General features: G+C 36.4%; 1 protein-coding gene across 2 annotated transcripts in view; it reads left to right on the plus strand.

The window, feature by feature from the left end:
- The window catches only part of EVC2 (EvC ciliary complex subunit 2), a 61,646-nt gene extending 49,572 nt beyond the window's left edge, over positions 1 to 12,074 (plus strand). For both annotated transcript variants that reach the window (XM_041459014.1, XM_041459022.1), the window contains exons 16-22: positions 383 to 505; positions 3,332 to 3,559; positions 5,252 to 5,460; positions 6,900 to 6,987; positions 9,229 to 9,422; positions 10,307 to 10,408; positions 10,890 to 12,074. In XM_041459014.1, the coding sequence (XP_041314948.1) occupies positions 383 to 505; positions 3,332 to 3,559; positions 5,252 to 5,460; positions 6,900 to 6,987; positions 9,229 to 9,422; positions 10,307 to 10,408; positions 10,890 to 11,163 (1,218 nt within the window). In that variant the 3' untranslated portion in view covers positions 11,164 to 12,074. The remainder of the gene's footprint in view (positions 1 to 382; positions 506 to 3,331; positions 3,560 to 5,251; positions 5,461 to 6,899; positions 6,988 to 9,228; positions 9,423 to 10,306; positions 10,409 to 10,889) is intronic.
- Positions 12,075 to 12,610: the final 536 nt, after the last annotated feature.

Here is a 12,610-nt window from a genome sequence, read left to right on the forward strand (position 1 = left end):
TGTAGATCTTAAATTAATATTCTTTGTTCATTTTTAACTGTGCTGAGGAGACAACGTATCAGTTAAAATCTTCTCTTATTATCACTGCTAAAGCTTGTTTAAAATCAAATTTATATTCTACGAGTCTTCATGGAAAGGATGAATATATAATTCTACTTGAAATAAATTTTTTTAAAAATTCTAACTTTGACTGAATGTCCAAAGTGAGTGTTCTGAATGAATAGGCAGTACCTTCATTTCAGATGTACTTTCTTAGTGAAAGTCATATTTTTCAAGTTTTTCATTATTTGGTGGATGTACCAATAATACCAAGTAATAATTTTAACATTAGCATCCTCATATACCTTTTAAAAATAAAACATTTTTGCTCATCTTGTTACAGCAGCATTCTAAAATGGGAAAAACAGGATCCAGGAATAGAAATAAGTTAGATATTCTGAAGAAATCTTTACAGGATAAAATTTTAATTTATGAAGACTCAGTGAAAGGTGAAAATTTGAATAGGGTAAGTACAATCTTTTCTGGACTGAAGTCAAAACTTAGACCTTTAGTAATTAAAGATTGACAGTATTCTATCAATGTGAATAAGAACCAGCGAAAAAAGGTGTAAGGTATTGTGACATGATGCATCTCCCTACTATTGCCTGCATTTATCAATATGTTGCATTTCACAGTTAATAATTTTTGCTTTGTTTTAATTTTTGCATCTTAGTTACAGAACTGGTTTCATGTCTCACCCCTCTTTCTTCCAATGGTTCTGGGGCTTGGTGTGTGCAAGATTGCAAGGCTCCCCTAGCTCCTGTGGTTTTCTAGGAAGACTTTCAAAACATGGAAGGTGCTTCAATGCATGCTTCAGCCGAGCAGCATTTAGTTCCTGGACATCTGCTAATGCTGCTGAAAATCCAAAAATGGATTCTTAGATCCAAAAGCTTTTTGGGTAGGGTCTGAGTTTATTTGTACAGAGCTGATTGAAAGGAAGTCTTAATTCTGGTGGGTACCTTTTAAAAACACACAGCCTGAATATAAAGTTAATCCCTGAGAAATGAGTGGGGCCGATCTTAATATGGGATTTTGATGGCTTTTTACTTCCCTGCTAGTAGGTGTTCCAAGTGATCTTTCACATGTGTACAGTATGGTTCATATTAGTTTTGCATGTCAGCAGGACATTGCAATGATAAGTTTGTTAAACATAGGTGGTGCACAGCTGCAGAAACTATGCATGACAAGCAGGTGTCATTGGTAATTAAAACTGGTTGATAAAAAAATAGTTTCAAAAGTGATTACAATATCAATTTTAGTACCAATTTGGACAAAAAGCTATTTTTTTACTTCTTTTCTTTTTACTATGCTTTTCATACCTGTATCCTGAAAACTGAAAAATAATGGGTCAATATGTTAATTCAGAAATAATTTCACTTTTATGTGAGAGCAACACATTGTTTGATTTGGTTGCAGGTGATAAAAGCAAATGTTTATCTAGTCTAGCACCCGGTCTTTGAAAAGTGAGAGCAGGTGCTTGGGCAAGACTGCAACAAGAAGGCAAATGTGTTCTAGCACTGTTCATGAGTTTAATAACTGTGGTCTGAGAATGTTCTAATCCTTTAATAGAGGCATTGTAATTTTGACTTCAATACCTAATGCCCTGGTCTTCAAAGTTTAGGTGGTTTTGGTACTCTTCCTTGAAGATTACTCTTCCCATCAGATTATAGGCTAAACTTTAGAGGCAAAAAAGTACTGAATGCTTGTTTGGTGAGTGTAAGGCAGTAAATACTGTCTTACATTTTTATTAGAATCTTGTTTTAAAATTGGAAATTTAGCTTCTCTAAACCTCTTTGTTCCAGTTTTATACGCACCATCTGGCACAGCTGTTGTCATTCTAATTGTATAGCTGGTTTCAGAGCTGGCAAGAGTCAGAAAGAAACTCATGTGTCTAGGGGTAGATAGTAATACCAGTTGATGGATGCAGCATTTTGTTTATTTAAGAGGAGTTCATTTGCTGTATAATGTTGAAGGTGTTTCACAACCCTCATTGTAAAATACTGTGAAATATTTATTCCTATTTTAAAATATTTTATATTAATTTAATATTTATTTAAAGTATGCATTAATAAATATGTTTAAAAGATTAAATATTTCTAACTGTTCTGAAACACCAAGTAGTGGAGTAGGAGCTCTCAGGGCTGCATGTGCTTTCTCTATTTGTATCTTTTCTCTCTTACAAACCAATTCTTTGGGCCCACATGAATAGTACAGGAGAGAGAATAAAAACAAAGTGTTAATTGTTTTCTGTAGTCTTTTGAAGATTCAGCTACCTAAATGTTAGATATGCAGTGTAGCCATTGGTGTCTAACCTAGACATACACCTTACATGTCAGTGGAAATCCATATTTTAGGATATGAAACCTACTGAGAAGTATCTTTTCCTTTTCTTTGAGTGGGAAGGGAGCTTAGAGTGACAAGCTCAGATGGAAGCACCTAGAGAAGGTAATTGCAGCTGGCTGCTGTAGACATTGTCCTGCAGAAGAACAGTCACAGTGCAGTGTCCTTGGCTGTCAGTGTCAGTGGCACAGCCTGGAGAGCTCATCAGTCACGTGCATTGGATCCTGTGCCTGCACATGCTGCACTTGCCTTTCACCCTTGAATCGTTCCTGTGGATGCTTCATCAAATGTGTGGCAGCAACACAGTTATTCAGTTAAATCACTTTGATTTTATGCTGTTTGATGTTGATCCAATCCAGTTCTAATCTTATTTGAAATCCATTGCCAATAGACTTTTGATTTACAGTTTAACTCTGTTTTATATAAGAAGATTTTTTGTTATTTGCTCAAAGAATAGTATGTTGAATATCATCAGTCAGCACTAACTGACACTTGCCAATTTGAAACTAAATGCAGTCTTTCTATAAGTTCCATGTTTTTTCTAAGCAAAAGGGCATATTTTATCTGTCCATTTAACCATAGCTAACCATAGATTTATTTGTGTTTCTAGCTTTTAATTTTATTGTAATAAAAATTATATAGACCCTCTGTTTTGGGTTAGCATTTAATATTGAACTTTTAACTACCTGAAAAGAAAGCCTGTTTGCTTTAAAGTGTTTGACTGTACTGTGGTTTGGGTTTTGGTTTTTTATGGATTAGAGTAAAAACTTGGAATTGAAGGTTAAAAGCACTTATTGAAACAGTGTATTACATTATAAGATAACAGCACTGACTTCTTTGCTGTCATAATCCTGCTTGTTAATTACAGAGTACTAAAATCATAAGTATGCATGTAAAGAGTTTTTGTTAATCTATCTTTTGTGTTTTGGTTTTTGTTGGTTTTTTTTTTTAGATTAAGTATGAGTTACAGCTTGAAAAAGAGTGTCACCTGCGCAATCTGGAAAATAAACTTGGAGAGTATAGTGCTTCTGTAGCCTTTCAAAAGACTGTTAAAAAATCCAAAATGCTGGAGCTGTATACTGCTATCATAAATGTGCAAGCTTTGCTCTTTGAACAACTGAACACATCAAAAACCCTGTCAAAACTGGAATGTATCCAGATTTTAGAAGCACATAATCCTGTAAGTAATATAGTTATTAAAAGAAAAAATTCTGTTAGGAAACAGCCACTGTTAGAGTATCTTTGCTTTAGCTGCTGGTTTGCAGCTTCTGGTGGCCCAGACTTTCTGTGAGTATGTGCACTTCAGTGCATTCAGTAAAAGACATAAAGAGAAGGAGAGCCAAGGAAGATTGTGTATTAGTATTTTTTATTTTTGTTACAGCTGCATGCAGGCTGAAAGGGTAGTATTTTGGTGGCTACTTAATATTTTATTGATTAAAAGAAAGACAGTTGAGAAGTGATTTGGACTCCTGACAAAAGAGTAAATTGTTGTGTCTGTCTTACAGAATTACTCACGTTATAATGCTGTCCATATGCAAAATCCATAACCACATGATATGCTTCAATTGCCAAGTTTTTAGAGATTATCTATACAGCCATACAACCTCCTACCTATCTCACTCCAGGCACACTCATGCAGTTTAAATAGCAGAAAATCTGGAAAAACCTCTTCCCTTCACCATATTTATTACATATTTGATATGTGCCAATTTTCTAATCCTTTTTTAATACTTCAGTGCTCCGTTTTCACAAGGACTTTTTTTTTCTGCATCTGCTATTTGAAACCATCCAAGTGAGGCTTGGGGAGAGCACTGGAGTAGAACAAACAAAATGGGTTTTTGAGAAAAACCTCTTTGCTAGAGGGCATCATTAGACAGCTACTGCTGTGAAAATTCCTTGTTAAATTTTAATGTGGTCATCTCTACAGAATTTCTCATAGAGTGGCAGTTAGAATGCTTATATGCCTCCAGTTTTCTTGAATTTGTTTTAGAGATGTAGGAAATAGTGAAAGTTGAATGTAGGAAGAGTATTTTTGCCTTTTATGCCATAAGTGTGGGGGGTCTTTTCAGAGAAGTTTCTTTTACCTTCTCTTTCTTGAACAGGTGAAGAAAAAGGATTGAAGAAGGGCAGAAGTGAGACCTAGAATAGCTTAACACTGGGTTAAATGCAGCTGATGAGGCAGAGGAATATTCAGCATTTTCTCCAAGGTACAGGTTAGGAAGTGGGGCTTTGAGATAGTAAGCAATGGAAAAGTTGAGGTGAGATGGCAGTGATGGTAATATGAAGCTTTCCTTCTGGTGTCCAGTTTGACTTTTTGACAAAAGTGAGATTTTTAGCAAGGGGGATCCAGTCCCCTGAAGACTTTGGATTTTAACGTTTTGATTTTCTGAGCATTTTATTTTAACCCTAACTTTATCAGACTAATTATGAATTATTGCCTTTTAACTTAAATCCCTTTGATATTAGCTGTTAATTTGAAATAACTAAAATTAGTTAGTCTGAGTTTCTCAAGCTCAAGTAGATTTATGCAGCTTAGAAATGGTTCCTCAGTTTTGATCTCAGCCATGATGGCAGTCTAGTTGCTGGATGTCCTCTACAGTGGAAGGTTTTAGAGAGCATTCACTTTTAACACAATGAAAATTGAGTCATAGCTTTCCTCATTGTTCTGATATTCATAACGTGCCAGTCATGTTTACTGAAGCTGTGCAATGAATTGGAAAGTGTAATGAATGCAAGTGGCTGGGTAGAATAAGAAATGAATAAGGTAATATCAGAAAATCTGATGCCATCATCTTTTTTCTTCACTCCAAATGAAATTCATTCTTTCAAGTTCTAATTTAACTTCTTATCATCGTGCATTTTCAACCTCTAGGAGATTGAAGAAATTGAAAAGAAGCTGGAATATGAGATGTTGCATAAGGAGTCAGTGCAGCAGCATCTAACGAGTAGGCAGAGGTGGATTCTGGATGGTTTGGGATTCACAAATGAACCTGTGGACACGAGTGCAGAAAGACATGTGACAGTTCTGTTAAGACAGGCCATGAATAAATGTAGGCAATTTATAAACCTGTACCAACAAAGGTAAGTTCTTTGGTCTCAGGTTTTACTATGTTACTGCAGTTCTTATGGATCATGAGGTACTCTGGAGAAGCAGCAGGAGGAAACTACTGCTGCACTGGGGAGGGACCATGCATCTGTATTTGATCTCTGCCTTCTTGTGCTGTGGCCCAGAGCATAACTGAGGAGTTGGGAATATTGAAATTAGAAACATGAAATAATAATAACTTAGTAGCATATAAACGGTGCTTGTGTGTTGCATGGCAGTCACCATTTTTTTTACAGGGATAGCAGAAAAATAATGATACTCCTCAGCATTAAGGAGGAAAATAATTTTATTCCTATTACTTTGTCTCCCAGGAAGATAGGGAGGGAGTTCAGAGCAACATGATCTGCTAGGGTCAGAGGAAATAGCTGAGACAATTTAAATTGAATTTCCATCTCCATTGCCGTACTGTAGACTGAATTCCCTGGCACACAATTATTTTTGATGAGATGTATAAACTCCTCTTCAATTTCAATTTTCCCTGGCCAGTTTTTAAGTAAAGGTATCAGCGACAAATAAAATGCCTCTTGGGAGCTATGTAGAACTATCTGTCTTGTCATAATGGCTCCCTAGCAAAAATTGGTGATAATTTGCAAAATTGCAGCCTATTGTATTGCTTTTATTAGGGTTACAGGAGATAGAAATGACATTTCCATGTGTATTGCCCAGTATTAAAAGCCTAGCACATTTCAGGCTTCATGTAATGTCCTCAAAGTGTGCTTTCCATTAGAAAGTGGTTTTCCATAAACCACTGATATATTAAAAATGGCTGTGATAGTGATAAGTCTGTTTTAATTCTGAAAAAGCTGGAGCTCTGCTTAGTTTAGGTTAACAACTTTCCTGTTGCAGAGGTAAAGAGTCAGTAGAGGATCAGATAAATCTCTTCACGAGTATCCACAAGCTAGTAACCTATCAGGGAAGTCTTTAAAGAAACTGCAACTGGGCTTTACTTGAAAACTTACTGGAAGAAACAGGTTTTGTACTTTTGTACATTGCAGGATTTGTACATGATGTCATCATGTTTTGGTCTAGAAAAGAAAAATAATCACCAGCAACGAGGAAGTTAACTGTTTAATATCATATTTCAGCTACAAAAAGATCCACAACTTGCCTTAAAGTGTGGTGATAAAATTTAAAAAGGAGGGAAGAGGATGGGGACAGGTAGAATCACATTGCTTTGGCGTGATTTCAGGTTTGAATGTGCAAGAGCATAGCCTTAGATTCTGCTCTGTTGTTGGCTTGGAAGTTCAGGGACACAGGGAAGAGAATTTGGCATGTTTTAGAAGTTAGGCTGCTCGCAGCAGATTTGCTGACAGACAGATATGCTTCCCGAATGGGTGACCTTCCAATTTTGTTTCCTATAATACAGTCATTGCACCTGGGAAGATTTCAATGTTAATTCTGTCTTTCACTTCAGCTTGAGAGATGAGCAATGGAATTGCGTGGTGCTTGAAGATCTCCTGGAAAATGTAGAAACTAATGCATTTTTGGCAATTTATAGTCAGGTAAGCATGAAATTGATCAAAGCTTCCAAGTTTAAATTACAGCTGTATCTGGATATCAGCTTTTCTTCTTTTTCGGGAACCATTAGATGTATTTAGAGTTACTCTCTGCTAGTAGTTGCTACCTGTTTTCAGCCTATACTCTCAGTCACATCAGCTGATTCTGAGCTACTTTCAGCCTTTTGAATTTTTACTGTTTTACTGAATTTACTGAGTTATACTTCTGTTTATTCATTTACAAATCCTTTCAGGGTTTGTCCTGTTGCATTTCATTCTGTGGAGAGCTGAAGTGCCTGATTTTCTGATTAACAGACAGATTTACAGTTGAATCTTCATGTAATGAAAAGGTCTTGTTTAGATTTTGATGAGCATTAAGAATGATTTGCGTTAATTATGTTTCAAAATTAAATGATAGCAGGACTACTAGCTAAATTTTCTAGTATCATTACTCATACTTGTTTTCAAAACTGCTTTAAAGATCCTGAGAACATTTAGCCAAAGAGAGCAGAATAGGTCTCAGAGATCTGTCATGTTTATTCTCACTTGATGTTGCATTTTATAAGTTTAGAGAAGAATAGTGTTTAAAGACCAGAAGTACAAGAGAGTACTATAGAAATTAGACTTAGGTGTCTGTATTAAGATTTATGGCCTTATTTGCATTCCTCTCCAGAGAAGAATCAAATAATTTCTTTTACTAAGAAATTATTAGCCTGAGCAAACATCTTTTTGGTGTTCAACTTTGGTGCCTAGTCATGCTGAGAATATTTTAAGAACTGTACGAATTTACTAATCTCTCCTCAGTCTTAGGATATTGTCTTGTTAAGTCTGGGTGATCTCAGTGGTTTCCCTGTAAAGTCTGTGCCAGCACTGAAGAGGCCAGAAAACTTTGGAAAGAGTTTTCTTACCTTTTGGAGAGGATTCTCTGCTTGAAGGACACTATGGGGAAAGGAGGTTGATTGATTTCTTTGTTTTGTATGGCTGTCTAAATTTGGGTTAACACTGCCTTGCTAGTGATGCTTTGTTTCTTTCAAAGTGGATTCAGATAATCCAGGGATCTCCTAGATGAATTCACTCCTCTGAAAAGTTGTCTTACAGAAAAGTAGGCAAACATTTGCTGTGACTTTTTGAAACTACTGTGGACAGATAACCTGGCTGTCTTCCTGCATGGTGGGACCTTAGGGGGTTCTATGTGACATGGGCTTTGTAGTCATCTCCTCCATCAACACTCACAGGAGGCTCTGCAGAGTGGTGATAACTCAGCTGCCATGAGTCATTGTGTTTGGCGTGTCTTACCTAACTTCAGCTACCTGAGTTACATGTATCACTTGAATAGACAACAGCAGCTTTTTTTCTGGCATTCTTTGAGGCATTTAACTTGCTTTCATTTGCTTTACTCTTTTTTTTTCCACTTAGTCCTCAATATATTGTAGACTTTTCATGTTTGATACACATAAGAGATCTGCAGAAACACCCTGGGGACGCTGTATTTATGAAAACAGAGCAGAAAATAGCAATGGATTTTGGTGTTTGGAGTGGGGCAGGAAATGGGACTGGCTGAGTGTCTATGGAACAAATAAATTTCAACTCAGTCAATTTGAACATTATATGAATGTGCTTTTTACTACTGACCTTTGGGCAAAAAATGGGCAGGACGTTTGGAAATAAAAAAATGCTACCAAAAGAAAAGCAGGTGTTTTCCTTCATGTCTTAATAAGCTGTTCTCTGAGCTTATCACAGAATTTGTTGTTAAGAGAAGCTGAACAATGAAGTGACCAACCATGACAACTTGTAAAGTTTTTCAAGGCTATTCTTCCCTCTGTAATTTTACAGACCAAGGAGTGCCATATTGCTTCCTTGCTATCTGGAAATTATTTCCTTATAGTAGTAGAATCCATAAATTAGTTAAGCCTTACATGTTAGAATGTAATTGTCTTGTGGTTTTTCAAACCAAAGGGCATCAAGTACATGCCCTAAGCAAAAATGCCAAGATCAACTGATTATGTAGCATTTACATTGCCAAAATCCCAAATGAAATGGACCACCATGATATACATGGGCCACTGTGGGTAGGAACAGTGAACATGAAAGTGTGACAACTTGATGCCAAAATTGTCACTACTGAAATAATCTTCAGTAGTATTTTTGTTTCCATAATGACTATTTATTTAATAACAGTAACTAAGATTGGTTAACATTTCTTTTCAATGCTGAATTTGTCTGTCTTCTACTCATGTGATCCTCTAGGAGCTCCGTCTGGCAGGTTATTTAGCTAAATTGACGAGGGTGCCAATGGGGGTGCTGCACAGGGCCCTGAACTTGCTGCTGCCCTCCAGCTCACAAAGTGAGGTCCTTTCTGTCCTTGATTCCATCAGTAAATATTCGGATGGTGCTGTTGAAAGTGACAGTAATGCAGATGAGTCTGGCAGCTGTAAGAAAAGGTAGGTGTGATGTTTTCTGGTAGACCAGTGCAAGATAAGATTGTTGTTTTATGTGTATATTTGTTTGCTGGACAATGAGATTGACAGCTATAGAAAAAAACCATGGGTGCATAAATTTATTTTGGACTATTTTTCTGGGGTAAAAATACTTTAAAACTGCTTCCTTGTTTTGTGAACATTTTAACTATAATAAATTTATTGATAAAAAGTTAAAATCATTTTATAAGTTCATTAATTAAACAGTTATTTCATAGATTTATAAATCCTGTTCTGATAATTTTCCTTCTGTTCCCTGAATTGGAGTTTGTTAAAAATTTTCCTTCCACTTTTTTTTAATAATGCTCATGACACACCAGGTTTTAGGTGTCTGTAGCTCTTAAAGATGTAAAGGAGATCCTCCTTCCTAATAGTGCAAGTTGCAATGTTGCAGATGTCTGTCCCTTTGTAGTTAATTACTGAAGTTCCAAGTGGGCACTGAGTTTCCCTTTTCTCACAGAGACTGGTAACTCTCAGGGCCTTTGTCACTCCCCTTTAGCCCCATTAACATGAGCTGAAATCTGTGCAGTACCACCAAGGGATGCTCCAGGACCTGCTCTCCCAACTCCCTGCCATGACCTGGGCAGGGGACAAGAGCAGATGTTGTGGCACTGAGCCCAGTCCTTGGCAGATGTGGGTTCTCAAGGAACAGATAAGAGTCCTTGGTACCGTGCCCTGAGGTGTGATCTTAACTGATTTTAAATGATTTGTGGCAGGGCAGCAAAAGTGCGTGAACACTCTGACTGCGTTTGTGCTGTCATGGGTTTGGTAGCTAAAGACAGAGGGGGAATAAAAATGTGTATATTTGGAGATTTGCTGCTGGAAATTTTTCTTTCCTGCTCCTTCAGGAAGAGCCAGGAGATGTGGCAAACACTGGAGAACAAAATAAGGCAAGATCTGATAAACAGAAGTTTAGAAAAGATCCCATCTCTAAACAAGAGAAAAGACAGGTAAGGAGAAAACCAGAGCAAACATACCTGGGGTTTTTTTTGTTTATAGTTTATTTAATGTCCCAAGATTCTTCTTACAGCTCTTAGAAATCAGAAAATTAGTTCATAAGTATGCATTTTCTAACACTGTTCTATCTAGTGCTTATGTTTCCTACAACATATTTACACATAATAAGCAATATAGTAAATACCTAAAAAGATTTTTGTGTACATATCCACAAAATTCTCACATTTTTCACACACATTGCTCATCTTCCATATATTTATTTATTATGAGGTTGCCTTTCCTTTTGCAATTTTGTATCTCAGAAAATGATACGTGAATTATTTGGATTAGAATGAAAACTACAATTCTCTTTGTTGAAATATGATTTTCTTTAGCTTCCAAAGTCACCACTTCTGTGGCAAGGTATGGTGTAGGAAGCTGTGCATTTTTTGCCTCAGTTTTCACTTTTCAACTCAATTTTTCTCATTAATACAGTTTGATAAAGAAGAAGCAACTTGCTGTCCTGGAAAAAGCAGCATTCATTCATCTGGGATGTTCACCTGCATACCCTCCTGTGGGACAGCCTGATCCACCAGTTTCTCTGAACTCTGCAACTGCTGAAGCCATAGAGCTGTCAGACACAGGGGAGAAGATATTTTTGTTCCGTGAACCAAGTGATCCAAAACCTGCTTTGGCTACTTTTCCAAGGAAAAAGAAAAAGAACTTTCTTAATTCTAAAAAGGCTGCTCATGCAAACATGGACTCATAAGAGCAACTTCCATTTAGAGTATCAATTAAGGAAGAGGAAGTTATTTAAAGTTCAGTAAAATGATGAGGAAGAATGAAGTGTACAGTTCAAATGACATGTGTGTTGTTTTAATCTGATTTGTCTGATATTGGAAACAGATGTAATTTTAGAATGGCACAGTTAGTGATGTGCATCTTGAATTTTTTAATTCTTGTCAGTGCTTTGTTGCACTAGGTAAATATGGGTGTTCTATGATGCACATTCTGGCAGGCAGGACTCTGTGTTCCTTCACTACATTTTGGTAATGTTTGCACTGATTTTACCGTAGTTGTATTTTCATAATTTATACAGAAAGGTTATTTATTGCATATAGTAGGTACTGATTTACTATTTTTGTATTTATATTTTTGTGGTAAGCTGCGGTATAGCAGATGACATGGAGAGAAGTAGTAGATGAACCACATGTCCTCTGTTCTCTGATTTTATGTTATTCTAGTTAATTTACTGTTTAACACTGTGTTCCTAATAGAATTTGCAGTCTGTGTTCTTCAATGACAGCTGATAGTCCAGCTCTTTAGCATGTATTTGTGTACTGAGCCTTACATCCTGGAGTAACTTCAGCATTTGGCTGTTTCTAAACTTCATTTGAGCTGTGAGTGTTGCTAGAGTTCCAAACTGTTGCATATTTACAACCTGTTGCACTCTTTTTCCTTGGTGAAGCAGTGTCATCACATTTGCTCAGTAGAAAAGTGAAAAATGTAAATGGACATGTAATGCCTTCAGAAGCTCTTCTGATTGCAGTGCTGCCAATTTTCACAGTTTTAGATATTTTTGAAGTTCTTATTCCTGAATTTCTCTAAATTGATGAGAATATAATTTTATACTTCAGAAAGAGTTAATTTTTACACCTGTCTAGTTGACTCAAAGAGTCCTATAAATATGAATCCAAAAAAGAGGAACAGGAAAAGCTAATTAAAATAACCACATGTATTTGTTAATATCTTATATTATTCAAGCCTGTTTTGAGGGGGTTGTAATTGTATTTGAATGCTGTGCTCTGAGGCCACTGTGATCATATGTTTTGTATTTTTTCATGTACAGATCTTCTGCACCTTTTTATTAATAGGGTGCCATATTATTTAAAAATTAAAATGTTACAATATATGTGTATCTGTAGTTGGCATTTTTTCCGCTTCTTCTCTGACAAGTTTAAATATTCATTCCACAGAAGACAATTAGTGTTTCCTATGACTACTAGCATTAGAAAATGTATGTAGTAATTAGACTGACAGTCCTAATTATTATTTGATTGCATTCTTCAGGCTTTTCATGGAAGTATTTGCTGTCACAGGAAGAGGAGTCTGTCAGGGTTGTGGGAGTTCAGAGCTGCTGTTTTAACCGTGTCTGGTATTTCATCCCCGAGGCACGAGTGGGTAAAGAGCAGGGTCTGTCCTGCCTTGGAAGTGGG

This window comes from Pyrgilauda ruficollis, unplaced genomic scaffold, assembly GCF_017590135.1.
Source record: "Pyrgilauda ruficollis isolate IOZ18807 unplaced genomic scaffold, ASM1759013v1 scaffold1, whole genome shotgun sequence".
NCBI classification, from domain to species: domain Eukaryota; kingdom Metazoa; phylum Chordata; class Aves; order Passeriformes; family Passeridae; genus Pyrgilauda; species Pyrgilauda ruficollis.